General features: G+C 32.4%; 1 protein-coding gene across 4 annotated transcripts in view; it reads right to left on the minus strand.

Annotated features, from left to right (window-relative positions):
• Window positions 1-1,750: 1,750 nt before the first annotated feature.
• Window positions 1,751-24,824, minus strand: part of LOC6038718 (protein madd-4) — a 423,565-nt gene continuing 400,491 nt past the window's right edge. For 2 of the 4 annotated variants that reach the window (XM_038258279.1, XM_038258275.1), the window contains 4 exons: window positions 10,771-11,037; window positions 6,705-7,034; window positions 6,492-6,642; window positions 1,751-3,282 (listed from right to left, as the gene is read on the minus strand). In XM_038258279.1, the coding sequence (XP_038114207.1) occupies window positions 3,164-3,282; window positions 6,492-6,642; window positions 6,705-7,034; window positions 10,771-11,037 (867 nt within the window). In that variant the 3' untranslated portion in view covers window positions 1,751-3,163. The remainder of the gene's footprint in view (window positions 3,283-6,491; window positions 6,643-6,704; window positions 7,035-10,770; window positions 11,038-24,824) is intronic. The other 2 variants (XM_038258278.1, XM_038258276.1) reach the window with 2 other exon arrangements.

Consider the following 24,824-nt stretch of genomic DNA (forward strand, 5'->3'; position numbering starts at 1 on the left):
TTAGGTCTGAACCAATGTTCACTTCCCCATCCGACGGATAAGACAAATCTTGACTCGAAAAAAGCCACCGGGTTTGACTGGGGCTGAAGCCAGGCCAACTGGCCATCTGTTGAGTAACACCGAAACACTTATTTTACGGAAAGATAAGAAAAACTTGTAACACGCATTATCCCTCCCAAAGAATTTTAGAAATTTTAATTTATAAACATACGTAATTTTTCATATCAATTACCGCCAACCCTATTTAAGGAGACTGTTAACATATTTACACAATGTATGCAACTCGTTTACGCTAGGGAATAAGTTGAAAACAAAAATAAACCAGTAGTAACGGTCAATTCAAAAATTATGCCACTTATTCAAAATCAGATTAGTGCGCGTGACCTGTAGCGTGTGTTATACAACATTATCTTGTCTAATATTCAAAGTTAACAGTGTAGTAACTTCAGGCATCCACGCTAGGTGGTGATACTGATGCGAACAAATTTCGGAACCATGTTTTGAATTGGACTTGGCTCCATATGCTTGCCTCGCAAAGAGCAACGGCGAGACTGGCCAGCTTCTTTCAAAATCACTTTTTTCTTCTTTTTCTCCCGCGCAAAACAACGACGCAGACCAAACACGATCGAGGCAGGTCTTGCCTCGTCTGGTTTAATCTGATTGCACTTGAATTTCCATTAAAATTTCAAAGTTTTTGTAAAAAAAATATTTGAAGATTTAACCAAATTTGCTAGTTATTTCTTTAACTTGTTCCAATGTTCCATACCCAAAGACCATCACTAGAACAGGTTCAATTACTTTCATTCAGTTTCCATGTTATATTTGAAAAAAGTGGATTTTTGAAAAGTGTTTGACCCATCATTTGCAATAATTTTCCAAGCTTCCTAACATGTTAATAAAATTTCAAATTTGTCTTGCCCCTGAATGGCTTTTTCAGGTGAAAATTCTGGAAATTAATTTATTCAAGTTTTAATCAACGTTAATTAACTCACTTTTTAGAATCCAAAACTTTCATATGTGTGCACGAATTGAAAAAAAAAATATGAATTGAAAATATGTAGGGTATGTTAAGAACAACCTTATAGTAACTTACTTTACTTTTGCCAGTGTTTAAGTCAATTTTATTAAAAACCCTTTCACAACATTTTTATTCAGTTTTAAAGCAGTTTGGATTATTTTATTAGTATCCCAGAAATTTTATTCAATGTTAATAAAGTTTTACTTAGAAGAATTTAAAAATCAACACAGCCCCTTTAATCCACAAAAATCAAAGCGTTTTGATCAAGGATGTAGATTAATTGAAGTTAACCTAAAATAGTTTAACAAAACGAAATTTAAGTACATTATTTGAAATTAAAAACGTAATCCTGTTGTACATTTGCCAAATGCAAATTTTTTGCAAGGTTTTGCAACGCAAGAGTTCAAACCTTGAGTTATTTATACAACTTTTCTGCATTACAAAAAATGTTCACAAAAGCGTCATTCACAAATGACGTACTATTTTTCAACGCTGATTTAAAATATTTTTTTTTGAAGTTAAGAAATCGAATAAAAGTTTACATTTTCAACGTTTCAAATTAAATTTGTTTTTGTTTTTCAATTTCTGTGGAATATTTTTTTTTTTTTGCACCTTTATAACCATTTTTTAAACTCAACTTGTTTTCGGTAAACTGATGATCGGCTCGGATGTTCCATCACTTGGTGATACAATTTCATTTACGTTAACAACTCTTTCTCAACATTTTTTCGACTCTCGCCAGCTCATCAAAATTAACAACTCGGTTTGTTTTTGTGTGGGTGGTACGGTTTTGCTTTTCTATATCCCGTGAAAACTCAACAGAATTTATTTACGTTATCGCTTTTTACATAAGGTGATCACAATTTTGGTTGCTTGATTGGTTAGGGATAGGACTTAATTGGTTTTGTTTGTTCAACTGAATTTTCGAGTATCGCTTTCTTAAACTTTTTTTGTTTTAAGAATGTAAGACTAAGGGTATGGTATTTCAGTAATTTGAAGTGTTGTTTTAGTTAGGCTTTGCTGCTCCATCGTCCATTTAAAAGTGGTTGTATGTGTGAGTGAGTGAGGGAGTGAGTGAGTGTGATAGAATAGGATTTTGCAAAAGTGAGGTTGCGTTCTTAGAATGAGTATAATAATTCGTCCTTGAGTTTCCGAACGTGTGTGTGTGTGTGTGTTTGGGTTTAAAATGTACATGAGTTTGATGTGTGATAAAAATTTAAACTGCAATGATTGAGTATCGTGTGAAAGAGAACTTAAACGCGTAGAGTATTTTTGTTTTCTTTTTGTTTGTTTAATAAATGCACCCGCTTAAACGAACGTCAGAATTTTTGCTGCGTTGTTTTTGGTTTACGTGTTTGTTTTTGTATTATTCTTAAATTGTTTTGTCGGAGGAACGATTCGTAGCTTTTCTCTTAGTTGAAAAAATACTTTCATTAGTTTATACGTTCGTTACTGCTGCAACAATGTGTGTGAGTGTCTGTGTGAGTTTTTTGTTTTGTTTGGCAATTTTTACTGATCTTCTAAAAAGAGTGGAATAAGCCAAAAATAGAAAACAAATCGGTAAATCGCTCGTTTTAGAGTTATTATTTGCTATCGGTAGTGTTTTCCTTCTGTTTCCTCTCGTTTATCCTAATATCTTGCTCGAATTTTTAATTCTCATTTACTCTTTTAGTTAAATATTTACACCTGTGTTTGCTTAGCTAACTCTAAATATTCTGTTCATCTGTTAAAGCACAGTAAATGACATATTTTTCCCCAATATACTCAGTTTTCGTTCATTGGCTTTACCCTCTCTTTTGTTTGAGTTGAATTTTAATACATATCAATATATAATACACAATAGTCCTGCTTTGAAATTCTTCCCCCTTCCCCTTTTCCATTCCACCCAGGGGGGAAGTCAACGTTGACGCTCTCAGTTTTTGTGGTACAAAGTCGTTTTGGTAGGATTTCGGTTTGTTCTTTTTTTTTCTCTGCTTCATGTATAAGTTAGGTCGGTTCAGCGTTAAAAGTTCAGATCATGGCTTGAACACAAACTGTCGTCGCGTCGCGCTTGTTCAACTGCATCTTTTATCGCATCCGCTGCATGTTGTTGTTCTTTTGGTTCCTCGTTTTTTTTTGTGTGAGTGTGTTTTTTTAGCGATGGCTCTAGTTGTAAATGTTAAACCTACAGGTTTTGCAACACTGTTGCTGGTAACGGTGCAGTCTACAGAGGCCCATCGTTTTTACATTTTTACAGTACCGCGACGAGTCCTTGCACTCGGCTACTGGAAAGAGAGAGAGGGAAAAGAAAACCATCGGTATCATAAAAGTATATGAAACACTCAACTTAACACTTTTATCATGTTTTGTCATGAAAATTGCTGTATACGACAACTGTCCAGAAGAATGTCAGGTCAGAACGCGTTGACACAAGTACTTGCCCGAATACCGTAAACATTTGTAATTATAACTCGGGACTCCGGCAACCAACTTCAACCAAACTTTGGGACAATTCACAGAATGGTCAACCAAACAAAACATGTTTGTTATTGTTTTCATTGCGTTCCCTCGTTTTTGTTTATGCAAGACCAAACAGAACGTCAAGAAGCGTCGTGCGACAAAATAGAACGACAACGTCGATGTGCCAGACATGCCAAAATATTAGAACATCTTTTGCAAATAAATTATTCAATTAGATGATGAAATGATTTTCTTCTGTTTTTTGTTGGGTTTCATAATGTATTTCTGTATTTTTTTTTTTTTATAATTTTCATTAACTAAGGATCATTGCTTTCAAATGCTTTGTACTTATTTCAATTAGAATTTTCTGCTGTTGGATGAACCTTTTGAAGGCACTGAATTTGTTTTGTTCTTGATCAAATGTGCCTTAAAATTAAAATAATTTTATGTTTGACAATCATTGATTGATGACGATTTTCAATACTTAACAAGTATTAGGAAAATCATAACAAAAGTATCAACACGTGTTACTTGTAGAAGGAATATTGACAAGTAACCAAATGTATAACTCCAATCGGAGAATTGTGACAATGATGGCAGTCGTCACCTTAAGGTGAGGAAAATGATGAAACGCATTTTGAAAAATGAAAATAATGTCCTGAAAATATTCCAAAAACAACAAAAGCGATCTAAATCATCAAATGAACAAAAAGTGAATGAGTAAGTTGTGATTTTTTCCTTGTCCTGACAAAACAATACAACAATGCAAACTAGCAGTAACATGCTTAATTAAATTAAAATTACATACTATGGGGATATTTCTTAAAGTGAAAACTTTTTTCAAATCCAATTTCTGAGAGTTTGAAAATAAGTTATTCACAATATTAACAAAAAATATAATTTCTCACGGAATTTTCGCAAAATAAGTGAGGATTTTGATTTTCATCTAAATCGAACCAAATCTACCTTTTTGGGACCACCTTCAAAGCCCCAAAATTTGCCTATTTCGCGAAAATTAAAAAAAAACTCAATTTTCAAAGATTGATCTATTATTCATTATAAAGAAAGTTGGACGTAGATTCTACTGATTTAGTCCAAATTAAAAACTGTTTTTAGTTTGTGATGCGCTAATTAACACTAATTACTTATTTTTCACGAGCATTTTAACTAAAGTTTTGACCTCGCCATCGTGTTCCTTATATTTCACGACATATTAATTTTTTAAAGTTAGAGTTTAGTAATAAGCCCCTCCAAATTTGATCTTAATCAGGAAAAGTTGATTTCGAGAAATGATACGTACGAGGTGGAGTAACCCATGTATAATATTTTCAAGTATGTTGAAAATCCAGCTTGGAGGGTTTTCTCATTTTTCGAAAAATAGGCGAACTTGTGGTGTGGTGGACGAAGTGGTTCTATTTTGATGAAAATCTGGATTCTTGCTTGTTTGATGGTACCAACAGCTCTTGATGATTATTTGCACATAAAAAATTGTTTTGAGTACACATAACAATAACATAAAATGACAGGAAGGCCATTTTGTAGAAAAAACGGGAAAATAGGGAAAAAGTCGGGAATTCAATTGACAAAACGGAAATAATTTATAAGCTGAAAAAATAACCATCTAAAAAAATGTTTGTTTGGTTGAATTTCAGTGTACCTTTGATGTGGAATAAAAAAAATAAAGTGTTTCATTTCATAAAACAATATTATTTTTTTGAAGATGATCGGGATTTTTCTTACATTTCAATAAAATTAACACAAATTATTTAAAACACTTAACAAATTTTCACAAAGCTACTTTTTTAATAGAGTACTAAAAATTTCAGTTCAGTTCAGTTTTCATACAAAAATCCGATTATATGATACCCATATAGAGAAAAACTAAAATTTTGAATATTTTTCATAAATACGTAGTTCTGTGAAGATTTTGAGTATTTTCAAAAAAATCTATAAAAATGTATGAAAATTTCCCAATCCCAATTTCCCAATTATGCACACATTGAAAAAAAAAATACAAAATTTTAGTATTTTTTGCAAAAAAACTTGCTTTTGTGAAAAATTTTAGTATTTCACAAAATATATTAAGACTATCGAAATGTATGAAAAAATCCCGATCATTTGATACCAATATTGTAAAAAACTGATATTTTGAGTATTTTTTCGAAAGTACGTAGTTTTGTGAAAATTTTGAGTATTTAAAAAAAATGTGTTATTACTTTTGAACGTATGAAAAACTCCCAATCATTTGATACCCATAATGTAAAAAACTGATATCTTTAATATTTTATTTCCTAAAATACGTACTTTTGTGTAAACTTTGAGTATTTTCAAAAATTTGTGTTATAGCTATCAAAATGTGTGAAATTCCCGATCATTAGATGCCTATATAACAAAATCAGTATTTTTGAATATTTTTTCTACAAAAAAAATGTGTTGGGTCTCGGACCCTATAATTAGGTACTTTTTGTTACCCCCCGTCGTACGGGGGGTGAACCAAAGAAGTAGTGTCAGAGTGACATTTTGAAGTTTATTTGTTATTGTTTTGACTGCAGGAAAAAACTCATCTTTGAGAAAATTTTCATGTAATTATAATTGCAATGGATAACTGACATTTTTTTTAGGATTATACCCAATTTCTCCCATGTAGTCAAAATCCCCGAAGCTCTGTGCCTCATTTATGCACGCCTCGATTTTGCATCCCCCCTATGCACAAATTTTCAGCAGTGAGCTCTTGGTCAAGACCTTCAAATCAACTAATCACTTTTATTTTGCAACGCAGCGATTTGAAATTTGTTCAGCCGTTCCAGAGATATGATTTTTATATTTTGATCAACAAATAAAAAAATCAGCCTTATTACATATTTTTGGAAAGGAACTCCTATGTCAATTTTTTTTTGAATTTGAATTTGTCACATAGTCTACATATTGTTCAAAAAAGGTTTTCCGTTTGTTATAAATTCGCGCTTTTTTCTTTATTGATACTAATTCAAATCAACGAATTGTTCTGAAAAAATAATACTGAATTTGTACTCACAGTTCGAGATGCAGGGTGGTCCCTTGCACACCTTCATCACCGCTGGCCGCGGCTGGTCCTTGCAGGCGTTGCCGGCCGGCTTCTTGGTGCCGAACCAAACGCACTGCAGTATCCGGTACTTGATGCCTTGGCCACCACAGGCCGCGTTGCACTAGACAGGTGAGAAAAAAAGTCAATATCATCTTATATTGAGGAACTTTTCTGGCGCCTTACCTCGGACCACGGCTCGACCCGCCACACGCCCTTGCACATCTCGTTGTAGCACTCCTGCTTGGTGACGGGTTTGTCCTGCTCGTCGCAGAGGTCGCTGTCGCTGACGTTGCCAAACTTGCAGAACACGTCCCGCTTCTGGAGGGCCGTGTGCCACGTGAAGCACTTGGACTGCAAACAGAGCGACCACTCCGTCGAGACCCACCGGGGACACTCGACGTTGCCGCACTTTTCCACCGTTTCCGGCACGGGCAGGCCGGCGTCCTCGCACAGGCTGTTGTCCACCGTGTGGCTCGAGTTGACCAGCTTGACCATGCAGTGGGCCGAGCGGAGCTGTTGGAGGGTCGGAGGGAGGAAACGGGTGGATTAGTTTTGTCATCAGAACTTTAGTGATTGGAGTAATTTTACCATAAGTTTTTACAATAAGTATTGTTTTTGTAGATTTCTAGGGTAACAAGAAAAAATGAAAATTCTGGAAAATCGTAAGAGATACCCTTAATCCTTATTCGAATCCTTAGGCAAAAATAAGCAACTGTGAACATTTTGAGCAAAATCGGTTAAGGTTTAAGAGTCAATTTTTAACTCGAAAAAACATTGTGTCGGATCATTGTCAAGTGTGAGTTTCTTATATAAAATTTTATGACAAACAACTTTGTTGAAGACCGCAAAACGATCCAAATCAACCCTGACGAGTTATTGGCGATTTTAAGAAGACGTTTTTGTATGATAAGATTTTATTTCATCAACTTCAACGATAAAAAACGACCCTTGACCCTTAACCGATTTTGCTCAAAACGTTCACAGTTGCTTATTTTTGCCTACGGATTCGAATAAGGGGGTATCCCTGATGTCGATTTTTTTTATTGTCACCCTACTACACACCCATAATTGTTACTTTGCCTTTCAATATCTACACTCTCAAACTTGCGAAATGTCAAAAACCTTATACAAATATTTCTGAGCTAGGGAGTTTAGAGATAAAAGAAGCACAAAATTATAGTTTTAGCTTTTTTTTTACTGAAAAAGTACTATAAATTTACCTGCCCGATGATTATTGGGATTATTTTAGCTTGGATTCCTTTTTTAACAATATATGTCAGAACAAGCCAATTTGACATAGCAAATTTTTTCACTCAATATTGCAGGGCTGTTCTTTGAATATGGGTATATAAATAAATATTCGTTTTTTTTTCAAAATGAGATTAAGAGAATTATAAATAATATTTGATTCAAGAATGATATAATTATAGATGTCTTTATTTATCAATCTACGATATTTATTTCAGTATCAGCTGATCTCGTTTGAATTTTAAAAATACTAGATTATTTCCTTTTTGCCATTTTTTAAATTTTAAATGAACTTTATTTTATATTTCAAATTATTTCTGGTCGACTCTCTGGGTGCAATAATTTTAATCACGTTTGTTCGATCCCCTTCGATAATTTATTTTATTGGAAACCATACTTTTTTGCTTATAAACTCCTCACCATGCAAAACTTCAACAAAATCAGGAGTCAATATAAAAAGTTGTTTTGAAATTGTTGATCAAAAAAAAAAAAAAATATATATACATTTATGATACATGTTTACGGAATGTATTTGACTGTTGTTTCAATTCAATTAAGTTTTATTTGTTAATAATTGAGTTACAATAAAGCTTGTACAAATTTTGTTAAAAGTTTTTGTCCCTCGGCTCTGGTCAAGGTTGGGAGGGGACAAAAAAGTTATGTAAACTTAATTTCAAATTTCAAGTCTGATTTTAGAAATTTTTGAACTAAAAGTATCATAAAATGCGTTTTACATCAGTACAGTTAGAATGTTTTAAATAATTTGCAAAATATCAAATGAATTTATAAAAATATTTTTTTCCAAAACTTTTACGTTTTGACGATTTATGGTCTCAGTAATCAAAATTTGCTGTAAAATTAAAAAGTTTATATTTGAAAAAATAATGCATAAAAAATATGCGTTTTAAAATAAATTCCAATTTATATACAATCGATTTTACAACTTTTATAAAAAAAAATCAATTTGTTCAAAAATTACACAGAAAAAAAAAGTTGAATTTTGGAATGTTGAAAACTTAGTAGGTTAAATATTACCTCTTTTTTTGAGTAATATTACATAAAAAATGTGTAAAAATGTGAACCTGATGAATATTCATCAAATACTGATGAAAATTCATCATTTTCTGGGGTAAATTAATCATTTTTTTTTGACACAGAATCTATTACCATTTCCTGATGAATATTACCATCATTTTTTTTTCTGTGTACTTTTTTCACGTTCATGTTTTGGACGACGATAATTTATTTAAATGAACGCATTCTAAAGAAAGATATTTTATACAATTTAAAACACACTTCTCTATTTATTAAAGCTCTTGATAAAACATATTTTTGAATATAAATGTCCCAATTACAAAAAAATAGAAATACAGTTTTTTTTTACATTTTTTTTTAATTATTTGCGATTATCTAAGTTTTAAATTTTGCTGCGTTAATGTTTTGTGTGTGAAATATTTAAATTTACACAAAATTTTATTATTACTCAAAAAATTTGATGAGGGTTGTATAAATTCTGTTGAATATTTTTGTTCCTCGTGTCTGGTCATGGTCGAGGGAGTGGGATTAAAAATAATAATTTAAAATTTTTGGAACAACAAGTATCACAAAATGATTTTTACAATGTTACAGGCAAGCTTCTGTTGAAATAAGAATTAACAAAATATCAGTCAATCACGGAATTTGTTTATCCTGAAATCTGCATATGTATTTAAATCTGAGGTGCTTTCTGCCTTTGGATTGTTTTTGAATATCCTCTACTAAATGAAATTTCGAAACACCCCAAATGCATAAAATGAATATTTGGTTTATTGGCCTTTAAATAAAACTTAAAAATTTGGCAAAAATGGCATACTGATCCGAGTATTCAAAGTGTAAGTAATAATTTATTTTAATTAAACTGGTTTTGTAAAATAAACTAAATTTTTCAACAATTAAAAATTTCATATTTGAAATCAGTAAAATTTGAGATTTTGCAAAACCGGTATTTTGTGAATATTTTAGTTTAAAAACTAATTTGCTCAAATTTAGCAAAAATCTTTGCAAAACATTGCGCCATTTGAAACCCTAAACAAATGAAAATCTATCTAGCGGTTGCATCGTTTGGTACCCATTTTGAAAATAATGAAAATTTGGGATTTAGTGAAAACACAGTTTACCTATTGTTAAACATGAAAAAAAAATTTACAATATGTAGTAAAAATCTTTACAAAATTGCATCTAATTTGATCTTCATATTGCAAATTATGCAAATTTGAGTATTTGCAGGGTATTTTGTGAAATTTTTGGATTACTAATACTTTTAAACTTCAACGTTTTCAAAAATATGGTTTCAGTACAAGCTTTTAAATATCTGAGAAGGAAAAAACAATTTTCGCCTTTATTATTGTACATTTTTCGATAACAATAACGTTACTTCTATCGACGAAGGCGATGCAATTAAAGTAATTTTCTCGAAGAAAGTATGGTCCTATTTTCCTGGATAAATTTACAGCTTTCTCATATTTTTAGACAAGTTTTGAGATGAACAGCTTGTGTCTTTGTCCAGGAGCAAGATAGGACTATATTTTTTCGGGAAAGTTTTTTTTAAAATTTTCTCACAAAAAATGGCTGAAAAAATAGAATTACAAAAATCAAACAACAAAAAAGTTGGTTTTTCCTTACAAATTCCTAAACAAAATTTAAATGCTTTGCGGAAGGTCTGCTCAAATCGCTCCCAAATAAATGGAGGTTGTTTTGAGGCCTGATTGCGACCAGGAAAAGACTGTTCTGTCGAGCCACTCTTATAAACAAGTTGGTTATGGTAAAAGCAATACATTTATCTGAAAAGCACATTATTTTCAAAAATTATTTATCTTTTTTATCCTATTTTTTAATGATAGTCCAACGTTTGATCAAAATTCCAGACATATTGGGATATTTCTTGTTGACTTCGTTAATTCCACTTGTAAGCTCGTTTTCATCATCGAAAAATTTCTAACTAAAACCTTCACCCAACACTCACCCGATATCCGCTCCCGTTGGTCCCACAGGTTTGCGAACACTCGGACCACGGTGTGGTCATCCACTCGAACTCGATGTGGTCAGGCGTTCCGTCCGCGTCCTCCCCCGCTACGCCATCCCTGGCCCTCAGCAGCTCGTACACGTTGACCGGTTTGGCCGGTTCGTCCTTTTCCTCGCGGTCCGCCGTCGAGTCAAAGTGGCTGTACTCGTGCTCCATCAGCCACTGGTGACCCTTGGAGTTGGTGAAGGTCTGAAATGGCCAGAGAAGCTGCCCGGATCGAAATGAACGTAAGGGAAAAAAAACGAACCGGAAAACGGAAACGGTGGAATAGAAGCTATTAATTAAACTTGTTATGAATTGGCAGAGGGCAAATTTCGCTCTCGAATTGTGAACTTATTGGACTTTCCAACGGAAAAAAAAACTCACACTCACAAACATGAACACACACGCACATACAGGTGGATTCTAAAGTGGGTGTTAGTGAGTGGTTGGGTAGGGTGAAATACAACAACATTACGTGGAAAAACTTTCGACCTAGGTGAAAAAATGAAGTGCTTTTTTACCCCTCCCAAAACGAGAGTGTGTGATTGAACTGGACTGTTGTGGTGAAAAGCTTGTTTTTCTATGGAAATGCTGCGCTGCGATTGGCATTTTTTTGTCCTCGAATGAGTAAAAAGTTCCCCATAGCTGGGCGCCATGAAATTGAATGAATATTTATTATACCGTCCCATTCCGGAATGAAAAAAAGGACGCGTCAAATTACTCAATCAAAGAGATGCGAATGTTGGCGAACGGTTTCGATGGGTTGTAGGGTGGTTGAATGTTTTTTTGGTTTTGATTTTGATTTTGAAAAACACAAAGAAAAAAATGTCAGTTTAGGTAATAATAAAATTAATTTGAATTCTTCCTTTTAAAACGTTACTAGTTTTTTTTTAATTTCTTTTAAAAAATCCACGAGACAAGATATTTGATTAAAGTTTTACTTTTTGTAAATGACAATCGGTTCAAAACTTTAAGATAACCTTGTGTTAAAATGAGGGCTTAGTGGATCAAACAGCTAACTCTTTATTTCTAGAGTATTTTTTTAAAAGTCTTATATACAAAAATTTATTTTTTTGCTATTTGGGTGTTTTTCTAATATCCCTGACTCAAGGCGGTTTCAAAAACACCCAAAAAGCTAAAATTAAAAGTTTTGTTTATAGGACCTTTTCAAAAAACACTCCAGATGTATGTTTTTTTGCAAGGCTACATATCAGCAACAAAATATAGGCTAAGCAATGAACAGTCAAACAGATCGCAAAACTAATTCGAAATTGGATTTTCCGAAAAATTGTGCAGTTGTGTAGGTCAACTTAGGCAGAGCTATTGCAAATGGAAAGGGGTAACTTTTGGCTTGTTTGGAAATTAAGGTCGTTTACGATCTAGGTGATAAAAATAATCTTAGAATTCAGGATTTTTTATCTCTTCTAGAAAGTTTTCTCGCTATCTTGGCCTCCTACGATGAATATTATTAAAAACATCAAAGTAAACACAAAAAAATTGAGTGGATTAATTCTGTATTAAAACCGAACATTTCCGTTTATGAAAAATGAAATTTGAACTTATTGGTCAAAATTTCAGCCATTTTATAATAGAAATTATTCAATTTTAATACCTAAATTTTTCGAAAGGCAGCACAACAAACACAGAAATAAACTTAGGAGATTTTTTTTTGTCCTGTTGAGCCTTTATCTGCCTTCAGATTTGAGCCAAAGTGGCAAAAGTTATGATTTTTGGCTATGTTTTAGGATTCTTTTGATTTTCATCATTATTTTACAATTTTAAACCAAGCAAAAAGTTGCCCCTTTCGATTTTCAACAATTTAACAACAACTCCGAAGATAGCTCCAAAATTGCAATTTTTTCAGAAAATTCAATTTTTAATATTATTCTGCGATCTGAACCTCTGTGTCCAACAATTAGTTTTTTTTCTCAGCTAGGTTGATCGATGCATTGCACAGTGGTCCATATCGCAAAATTAAGTGGAAAATGGATTTTCCGCAAAATGATGAAATTGGAGCTTTAGTGTCTTCAGAAGAGTTGTTGCATATGGAAAGGGGCAACTTTTGGTTTGGTTGGAAATCAGGGTGGTTCACTATTAGGGTGATTTTGAAATTCTTACTTTTCAGGAATATTTTTGGGAATTTTTTCGTCTTCTAGAAAGTTGTTGGGCTCCAATCCAATCCAAGCAACTTTGTCGAAGACACCAAAATTTTATCTCGTAATCTAAGCCTTCTACGACCAAATTTATAGAAAGCATCTGAGCAAACCTTCAAAAATCAGTTTTTTTAACGTGGCAATTCAGGGTTAAGTTTTAGAGAAAATGGTATTGGGGGCACTCTGAGAGCTCTAAAAAACAAATATTTTTATTGTTTGACAAGTCAATTTGGACTTAAGGGTCAAAAGTTACAGCTATTTTAAGGTAAAAAAGATGCAAATTTAAAACTTAAATATCTCGAAATGGCGCAAGCCAAATTTTAAGCGACAGGTTGCATTTGAAAGAGGAGATCCAGCACTACAAACGCTAAAAAAATCTCAGGGGAGTTTTTCTTCAAACTCGAGATATCTTCATGTGAAAAAGTATGATTTTCAAGGGAAAACCTTATTGGACCACCCTAACGAATTTCGAAAATTGTCCAAATATATGTTTTTTCATGTTATTTTGCCCGCTGATTCTGAATCTGCCCTCAGAATTGACCCAAAGTGTCGAATAATTGATTTTTGGTCATATTTTGGGTATCCATGTAAAATTATCATTTAAACCCTGAAAAGTTAAATTTTCAAAATCACCCTAATATTGAACCACCCTAATTTCCAACCAAACCAAAAGTTGCCCCTTTTCATATGTAACAACTCTTCTGAAGACACCAAAACTTCATCATTTTACGGAAAATCCATTTTCCACTTAATTTTGACATCTGGACCACTGTGCATTGGTAATTTGCAAATAAAGTTTTTTTTAAATAGAGAAAAAAAAATAGGCAGAAGAAATTAACTGACAAAATATCATTGAAATCAAAAAGTGCAATGACAAATTGTTTTGCTTAAAAGTAGAGAAACCCTTAGGCTGGTACAAATATTTTTAAAAGTTTTTGTCACCCCCCCCTTCAAAATTGGCCCGAAAAATCAGGGGGCAAGAAAAAATTTTTTACAATAAACTTCAAAATTTCAATGAAAATTCAAGTGCAATCAACTGAAATCAAATTAAAATACATTCTCCTGCGTTTAAAATCATTTTTAGCATGTTTGGGTTTATTAAAAATATTAAGATTTTTTTGAAAAATTTTTTATTTAGCTTCTTTCAAAAATATGTTGAATTATGATATTAATTCGAATTGAGTACAGATAAAAGGTATTTTTGTGAAAACTTAATTTTCTTTGAAAATTACATGCATATATTTTCTTAGTTCTTAAAATACACTTTAAATGTATTGTTGTTTATTGGAAGAAAACAAAAATAAAAACATGACGATACGTGTGGATGAAAATAGTAGTTTATGCAACAAATTGCAAATAGAGGATTTTTCAGCACGAGTCGTACATTTATGCAAGGTTCACCGAGTTGGATAAATACGAAGAGTGCTGAAAAAATAAAGTTTTGCAACGAGTTCCATACAACATTTTTTGTAATTACGAAAAACACCCATTGAGTGAAATTTTAAGTCATATTTTTATATTTTGTCGAATCGAATAAATCAAAAAAATGTTGAAAATTGTTACTATTCGAAACATGTGCTGAAAAGTTCAACTTTTCAGCACCCATTTCGATGCTAAAAAGTAGAACTTTTCAGCATTTATTTTGAAAAGTGTTGCTATTCGATTCTGTTAGTTTTGGTACAGAAAAGTACAGCTATTTCGTCGTTCAAGAATGACAGGAAAAGTAATAATTTCATCCAAAATTTCGTGACATTTTTTCATTTAAGCAAATCTTTTTTGTCTCAAACACTTTAAAAAGCTTTGGAGCTTTGGTGCAATTTCACAAAATAACTTCTTTTTAACGTCGTTTGTTCAACAAAGTCCTTAAAAATATTGAAAATATGATTTTTTGCAAAGCTATTTTTCCTAATATTTTTTTTAAATGCAAAAAGTAAACATTTATATTAAATTTTAGTATAACAATATCACAAACATGAAAACGTTGCAGTTTATCATACAATTTGTAATATCTTATTCGATTGCACATTTCAAATCTGCTAAAATAAGTTTGACCGTTTTTGATATGTTTTCTTTAAATCATTATTTAAAAAAATCTTCACCCTAGAATAAAAAATTGAACCATGATGCCTTCGCCTTGACCAAGCATCATCCGAATAAATACAATTATTTAAATAGTTATGAAAACCTGTAATATGTGTATAATGATAAGAATATTTTAAAAATAACTTGAATAAATTTTAGCAACGAATTTCAATTTTTTTAAATAAGGGGAATACAATTTGAATAAAACTGTTTTTTTTTTTCAAAATTATAGCAAAAATACTGTTGCAGTTGATGTTTTCCACGCAAAATCGACAAGCCGGATTTCACACCACCTTTCCAATTCGTACAAAACTTTTAGGACTGATTTTTGACATCTTTTTTTGGTGACATCAAATAATTTGTTTTTTTTTTTACTGAATTTGGAACTGGTGTTGTTTTTGGTGTTTTCCATAGTTTTATTTTAAATTATATTAATTTAGTTGAAAATTATAAAAAATCACGAAATCTTTCCCTTGATATGATCAAATTTGAGTAATCTCCAGCGATATTTACTACACTGAAATAAAAAAAAGTATCAAATACCTAAATTCTAGGAATTTTGCCTCCTTTCCTCATTAAGTAATCCAAAAAACCCGATTACTAGATAAGGAAAAGTGGCAAAATTCCTAGAATTTAGGAATTTGGTACTTTTTTTTTTCGTGTATGGATCGTTTTCCATGTATTTTATTTTTTGTTCAAATTTCCTAGATTTTTTGGAGGAAATAAAATTTCAAAATTATTTACTGTTGAGCAATATTTTGTTTAGCGGAAATTTGTTTGTTGTCACTCAAAAGTGGCAAATAATCAGTCCTGAAAGTTTCGAAGAAATGTCAAATTCAACTGATCGATTTGATGTGGAAATTTTCAATTGCATAATTATTTTTGTTTTATGTTTGGAAAAGAAAGCTGTTTTTATATTTTTGTTATCCAATGTACAAATAAAAAATATTTTAAAATGTGTTTCTTTTGTTTTAAAAATGTTTTTTTTTGTTGTATTCAAAACATTATTCAAGAATCCCAAAACGCATCCCTCACCCTACTTTTCACAGATCAATTTCAAGCACCAATTATTATTTACACTTTTGTCCTACAAGTGGCGACAGTGGCTGGAGGCGGGCGAACCGGTCATCGATACACCTCAATCAACACGCAATCGTCACACGTGTGTGCCCAATAATAAAAAAATCACAATCGAATCCATACGAACATCATCAACAACAATGAAAAAAAGCAGACAAGCAGCAGGAAAAACCTTGATGAAAAACACTCGATTTTCCTGCCGCGGTCACAGATTGAGTGCGATTGAGAGTTGATGAGTGTGGGCGTTTTTGTTTTTGCTATTTTTTTTGTCCTTGTGTGGAAAACAACGTGTAATCGCCACAAGGCACAAAGAGTGAGTGAAATTAATTTTCACCAAAAATTGTTGACGCAACAGCAACAACGGCACAACACAACAACACTGAACAGAGAAAAAGGATGTTGTTTCAACAACAAACCCCCGCGCGTAAACGAAACTCAATTAAGGGAAATTACCTATTTGTGTCCATGTGTGTTTAATTCGGTGGTTGGTGGTGGTGGTGAGGGTGGTGTGAAATACCGAGTAGAATGTAGTACAAAGAAAGAAATATGGGGTATAAAAAAATTCGAGGTATAATATCGTGTTTGTGTTTTTTACATGTTTGGCAAATGATAAACATTCAGGAGGCTGGGCAGAGAAAAAATAATTGGCGGCAGAAGGAACAACATGCACGCATGCAACAATGTTGAATTTGTTTTTTTTAATTAAATGAGTTTTTTTTTTATTTAAAACAAATTTATTTCGGAAATTTTTCTGATTATATGTTTGAACGAATTTAATTTTGAATATTGTTGACATTTAAGGATTTTCCAGTATGCCCAAAGAAGCCATTTTGTATCAATAGTTTGTCCATTTTTTTCCATACAAATTTGGCAGCAGTCTGATTTTTTTCAAAAAAATCCACCTTATTTTTTCAAAAAATCGTAATATTAGCTTAGCTTAGCTTAGCTTGGTTGACCGTACTCTAGCCGAGCATAAAGCTCGCAATAGCTCGTAATATTGGTCAAAAAAATTTTAAACTTCTTTTTTCGATGTAATATTGAATGTTTGGTCCTTTTGAAATGAAAGTCTTGATTACATTTATTGTCAATATTGTTTTCGAAAAGATCGGAAAATTTCACAAATGTTTCATATTTTAACATTGAAAATCGGACATAAGTAAATAGTGGGTAATTTGGGTGAGACTTAGAAAACATCAAATTTCCTGTTTTTTAATCTTTGCATGGCCCTATCTCAGCACCTAAGGGTCGTATCAACAAAATAATAATAAAAAAAAAACAAAATAAAGAGAATTATCAGTTTTTCAAATATAGAGAATTCTCAGTTTTTCAAATATATTTTTTTCAAAAGGTGGACAAACATGGGCATTAATTTAAAAAAAATAATAACTGCGAATATTTTCAAAAAAGTTACTTGAAAATGGTGCACTTTATTTCACTAAAGTACTTTTTGATAGCAAATTCGATTTTACATAGAAAAATTAAGTTGAAAAATTGTTGCGACAGATAGTCCTTATCTATAACTACAACTTTGCTGAAGACAACAAATTGATCAAAAAATTTCTCCAAAAGATACAGATTTTTGAAATTTTCATATTTCATTTTTGTATGGACAGCTGTCAAATTTGTATGGAATATTATATGGAAAAACTATTGATTTAAAATGATTTCTTTGGACATAGTGAAGGCACCAAAAAAGTTTCAGCTGGATTAAAAAATACAAAAATTAAAATTAAAAAAAAGACCGATTACGTAGAGCACTTTTTTTCACCAGGAGTTATTACAAAAACTAAATGCGTAAAAAAACAATTTTACAACAAGTTGCGTGACACAACATATTTTTGTGTTTCCAAAAATTCTTTGAATAAGATTTTTCAAGGTAAATGTATTATTTTTCGAATCAATAGTTGTAAAGTTAAACTTTTCGGCATTTATAGTACAATAATGAACTTTTCAGCCCTGTCATTCAATAGTGATAAAATGGCAAACTTATTGTCACCAAAAATAACAGGGCTGAAAAGTTCATTATTGAACTATAAATTCCGGTTTTAAAACCGGAATTGCAAATTTTTGCGTAAAATATACACTTTTTTGAAATAAATGGTTATAAGACAACCTTATTTGCTGTCATTCAATAGTGATAAAATGGCAAACTTATTGTCACCAAAAATAACAGGGCTGAAAAGTTCATTATTGTACTATAAATGCCGAAAAGTATTTTAAAACCGGAATTTTTGCGTAAAATATACACTTTTTGGAAATAAATGGTTATAAGACAACCTTATTATTTAATAAGTCCCTTTGAAATGTTAGTTTAGTATTTTATTTGTTTTATTTTTTGCAGTTAACAAGAAAATTTAACGAATATTTATTTTTTTACTTTTAAAATATGGTCATATTTGTCTATAAATAAAAAAAAAATGATGTATAGATAAAATTTAGTTTTTAAAGGGGAATTTGAAATTTTGGCAATTAAACTTTACTTTTAAGGCACTGAAATGACAACAACTGATTTATTATGAAGCAAAATTTAGTATTTAGGGCCATTTTTTCCAGCTGAAAATTCTTGACAATTTTATTTTTTTAAAATTTAACATGATGCCAATGAAAAAAAGATGACTTCCTGGATCATTAAAAATACGGAACATTGTTGATGGGAGCCCTAGCTTTGATTTAGTGTGGAATATAGAGGAATTTGACCTCAGTTTTGAAGGTTTTAGAGCTACATAAGATATTATCTATGAGAATATTTTTTTTTATAACAAATCGCGAGTCAAAAATAGTTTGTCTGAGTTTTTTGTTGTATAACAAAATAAATTCTGAGGCGAAAAGTTTTTGAAATTTTGGTGAGCCCAAAGGTTTCCACGACATTGCATTTTTTGGGACACATAACAATGAATCATTTGTGTTCCTGATGATACTGCATCTCTCTTTTTTCATTGAAATAAAAAAACAGCTTAAATTCCTTGGGAATCCAGACACATTTTTATATACTTTTGTCACGTTTTTTTTTTCAAACATCTTTTCAGAATTATGACAGCAGCTGGTGCAGGTCTCGCCCAATATTGTCCAAGTGTGGGATTCTTTTAGGAAATTCAATTCGCTTCAACTATGTCGAAGGGTTGCAGAATGGAAGATCAGAATAAAATGTATCAGGATTGGATCTACAAATGCAACAATTTTGGGAGAAAAATATGTACAAACTTTTGCATTTTTCCTATGATGTTGCTGTAATTAAACAAGTTGTTTTTTTTTTATAATCTGTCATAATTTTTATTATTTGTTTCGACTTCAAAAGCTTTACCATCACGCAAACCGTCACCGAGTGCAATTATCTTCGGTTCGCCACGTCATGTGAATATTTTATCTTTAGGAAGGGGGCATAAAATTGCGTTTGAATAAATTAAAGTATTGTAAGGTATTTGCATATATTTCTGGTACATTTTAGGTATTATAGAACATTTACGGATTATTGTTGAAATTTGTCAAAGTAAAAAAAACCTTATTTTCTGATAATGTCAAAATAAATACGACTCCCCTTAAAACATGTTTCAACGTGACAGGTAAAAATGGTGACTGATCCTTTTTATGCGGCAGTCCCTACCAGATGAGTTAATTATTATTGAATGCCACACTGCACTCGCAAATGAAACTTACTCAAACATATTTATCCCCATGTTTTCTAGCGTAAAGTGTAGTGATGTGCACTGGACCGTTAGATAACACGTGTTTTCTAATTATGTCAGATGATAGCTGTTTTACTTTGATTTTATTTTTATTGTTTTCCAACGTTGTGAAAGGAGTTATTTTTTACTAAAACAAAAACATGTTGTGCCATTTTTATTTTTGAAATATCAATAAAAAAAATCAACAAGGAAAACGACAACTGTTTGACATTTCTAGCCAGAATTCACAGAATGCCCACCAAGCTGATGCTTGTTTCCTAGTTGTATGTGCTTCTATTTGAGTGCCCGGCGAACTCGTTTGCGTATGTGTCCATTCCACGTGGCCGGTGTACATTTGGTGTGAAAATTTCATCAACTTTGGAACGCGCGACGTGCAAGTTTGGTTGTTATTTTTTGTTGTCCTGTTTTTCCGAGTTTTTTTTTGTGTGTGTCTCAATTGTTGTCGACTTTTGCCATTCTAACTTTTGGTTGTTTGTGTTTTTTAATTCACTTTTTTCCTGTGCTGCTCACGAGTCCCCAGCAGACGCCGCTAGTTTAGTCACCCACCGTAACCGCTTTAATTAATTGTTACGGTTGGTGTTTTGGTGTGGTGAAAATGCCAGCACAAGTTTTTTCGTTACTATGTTGTTTGGCAAATTTTGTGCCATCCGCAGTTGGCTGATTGTAAGTTGGTGCTATCATAAGTTACAATGTGGTTTAAATTGTGATCGAAGATTTAATATTTTTTATTGTGAAGTATTGAACTTTTAAACAATTATATTATTACCCATATTTTTTCCGTTATTTTCAAATTGAAGTGAATACTCCACAACAGTTATTCACAGTTAGACACATGCTTATTTCAAGATATCGTCATTTAAAATAAAAAGGACTTAATCCTCCATATCCCAGTGATAAATAATATTTTATATAATTTTCTAAACAGCTTCCTACTTCAATATTGTATCCAAAGATTCTAGAATCTGTATCTTAACTTAAGAAAGGAATTTCTGCTAAATTTGTCATTTTTGGCATAGTTGCAATCATTAAAAAATTATACTTTTTCTTTATTTTCCTTTTGAACACAAGAAAGCTTTTTGTGAAAATACAAAACAAATTGAACTATATAGGATTTTATTCAATTCAATTATCTGTCAGTGTATTAAGGTAAAGCCGTCAATTATTGTAAAAGAATATCGAATATCACTCTGAAATGCTCTGTTTTTAGTTCAATTTTACGATTTTTTGCACCAAAATTTATCAGAATATGCAGGATGTACCCTCTTGAAGAGTACTATTCTAAACAACTTGTAGAAGAAAATTTGTGAAAATGTTGTAAACGAGGCAAAATGTAAATTGTCCAACAAAAAATCATGACAATAATGGAAGTCATCACCTTAATCTGGCAGCGAATGACCAAGAAGGTTAAAGCTGCCAGAAATAAATGAATCAACAACAACGGTTAGAAAATTTCATGTCAAGATTTTTTTTCTGATAATATTAATTTCTGAAGCAAACAAAACTGGAAATAAATCTTGCTCAATGAAAACAAACAATTACATTTTTGGTAAGCTTTTAAGCATAGTATAGCATTACGGGTCTGCACTACGCTGTAGGGGGTGCCACAGTGGTCAATAAAATATTCTTGGACAATTTTATTGCTGCCCGCAACAAAAAAAATACATTTTTGGCAAGCTTTTTAAAGAATAATTGAAGTCATTTCATTGAAAAAAAAAAAATATCGTGCCAGAGCAAAATTCTGTTTTTTTTACGTTTTTGTTACCATGATTGAATTGGATGAAAATTGAACTGGTATCAATAAATATTTCAAATAGGATTGGGCAAGAAGAATTAGTTCAATACGTTCAGTAGTATTTAAGAAATTACAGTATGAAGTAAAATTGTATGGGGCACTGGTGCTACACATGGGTGTTCGAGGAATACCGTAAACCGGGGTGACATTGATAGGATTTCAATATATTTTTGGAATATTTTCTATCTGTTAAGGGTGTTTTCAAGATAATTCTTTTTAAAATATATACTGAAGTAGGCCACACAAGGTCCATGCAAAAATAAAAAATAAAAAATCAAACCATCCACATTAACGACCCCCGGGTCTTTTGTGGTCTCTATTGCAAGTTTCTGCTCGAACCTAGGAGTCCGAAGGCTTGAATGGGGAGAGCACCCAAACCTCTTTCTACTCCAAGGAACCTTCCACCTCAGTGTTTGAACTGACGACCTTTGGATTGCGAGTCCAACCGCCGCCAGCGATTCCACCGGAGTAGGCTTGGTTTGGTGTGTTGTGTGTACTTATGGCATGGAGACGACTCTTACACCTGGAATGACTTAACGGCCTAACAACCAAGGCCGGGACCGACATTTTACTTCCTCATCCGATGGAAGGTAAGGTCCATGCACTATTTTTGAAAAAATGTGTTTTCAATAGTACTTTAAAAATAGTTGAAAATTCTTATTTTGATTGGGATGACTTTGATAGTTTTTCTTGTTAAAATTAGATTTAAGGTGTTTAAATTTTATTTCTACGTCAAATTTACCATCGCTAAGGTTGGTAATGTAGTTTTAAAGAAAAAAATATTATTGTTTATATTTAGTTTACAAAGATTATAAGCTCTTCAACAAAACACAATATAAGGTAAAATAGTTTAGGAGTCAAAATTTTGCCTAAAATTCATTAAAACTAGTTTTGTTGATAAAATTTTCGATTCATATTGCGTTTTAAACTGAATTCGAATTAGGAATCATTAGTTTTCACATTTTATATGAAGTTTATTTATCTGAAAATGCCTTCAAATTTTAATTTATTTTTTTTTGAATTTTATTTCAAAAACACATAATATGTATTATTTACAAACATATTTTACCTTCTTCTAAACAAAATTGTCTAAAGAATCCGAAAAATGCATTCCGTTTTTCGTTTCGAAATCATGTTCATTGAGAAAATTTTGACACTCTGAGAATATTAAAATAATGCTATTTCATAACATTTTCTTAATTATTGTTCTTCTTTAAGTACTTTGAACACTTCTCTACGATGGGCACAATGATTCCGTAGCATTCCATACGTATTTAATTTGTACTCTTTATTTTGCGGAAAAATCTCAAACCTATCAAAGTCACCCCAGCTATCAAAGTCACCCCGTTTTACGGTAATTATGAAAAAATGGAAGACTGATTGAGGAATGATATTAATTTAACGCTTAACTATTTTGTTTACGAGCTGAAACCAGTATGACTTATCTAAAAAAGATAATTGTCAAGAAAAATATAATTTCTGAATGTTTTATTTTTCATTTCAACTTTATGTGTCAGTACTAATTTTAATCACATTGAAGTCACTGTCCTATAAAATTTTTTGCAAAATATTTATCAGAACCAAGATCAAAACAATTACCAATAAATTTTAAATCTCCCGGATATTCTGGGGATTTCCCGGCAAATTTGCTGTAAATTTCCGATTTTCAGGGAATTTTGTAACCCCGGGAAATTGAACACTCTAGTTGCACTGTATCTGAAAGTGGCCAACGACAAACTTGTTGGAAATTTGATAGGCTCTTTGAAAAAAATACACTGAAATAAAAATGCACGCCATATCCATAAGATCCCAAGTTTTAGAAAGCTCTCCAACAAAATGCACACCTTGAAGCAGAAAACAAACTATCTAAGACACACTTCCTAGCTTGAAACTGTTCGAAAGTGTTCGAAAGCATCAAAACTCAGTTTAGACACGCACCACTCTGCTATTCACAGTGCAGATATTATTTGCACAGTCGGAGAATTTGGTGCGAAGTTTGCAATATTTTGTATGGAAAAAGAAGACTAATTTTGAATATATAACAAGTTGAATATAAAAGTACATTTGCGTTAACGGTTTCGTGAAACTGCCCTCTTTATCATTTTGCTTTAAAAAAAATCGTTTATCATATACTGTATCGAAATTGGAATTGATATTTGGTTTTTCAAAAAAAAAATCAAATTATTCGCTCTACAGCATTGCCTTGGCGTTCTCGATTGCGAGATTCCTACTCAAAACTAGGTGTTCGAAGGATTGATTGTTGAGGCAATTGCAAACCTCTTTTTACACCTTAACTTCCATCCATCCCGGGATTCGAACTGACCGACCTTTGGATTGTTAGTCCAACTGCCTACCAGCGACTCCACCGAGGCAGGACCCAGGGAGACGACTCCTACTCCTGGACTGAGCTAACGACCTAACCTTTTTAGATTAGTCCGGGGCCAACATTTACTTCCCGTCCGACGGAAGGCGTGATCAGACAAATCTCGTCTCGAAAAATGCCACCGGGACCGACTGGGATCGAACCCAGGCCGAATGGGTGAGAGGCAATCACGCTTACCCCTACACCACGGTCCCGGCACGATTTGGTTTTTATTTGTTAGAATAAAGTTAGTAAAAAAAAAGCGATAGATGGTGCAGAATTTTGTGCTAAAAATCATTTAAAACTTACACATGCATCTACAATCGAGCGAAGGAGCATGCACAAATGACGTGACAAATGAGGATTTGACACTTCGAGGATTAAGAAGAGGTAGGCTTAAACGCACAGAAGAAAGACGGCGTCATTTGTGCATGACTCCAATTGGTTCATATCATGCGAATGAATCAAGTAGTGCAACAAGTCCCTTACATCAATCAAACCGTACCAAAAATAGCACTAAAGAGCTGTTCAATTACAGATGGATTGCACCGCATCGGCGTTCAACAAAATTGAGCCCCTCCCTTAGGAATAATTTATGGCCGCTCGGACAGGCTCATGAATCCAAGCGCTGTAATCAAACAACTCTCGCGTGGCCCCACAACATAAATCCCGCGACCCCGGCCAGGGATCAATGTGGCCAGATTCCCCCGAGGGCAGGATTTACTCAACCTACAAAAACAACAAAAAACACATCAAATTCATGCAATGCAACACCCATAATCGCGCGGGAAACGGACGAGGTTTAACTCCCCTCGCAAACAGATGGGCTAAACTCAACTCAAAATTGAACGGAAATAAAA

Source organism: Culex quinquefasciatus, chromosome 2 (assembly GCF_015732765.1).
Source record: "Culex quinquefasciatus strain JHB chromosome 2, VPISU_Cqui_1.0_pri_paternal, whole genome shotgun sequence".
NCBI classification, from domain to species: Eukaryota; Metazoa; Arthropoda; class Insecta; order Diptera; family Culicidae; genus Culex; species Culex quinquefasciatus.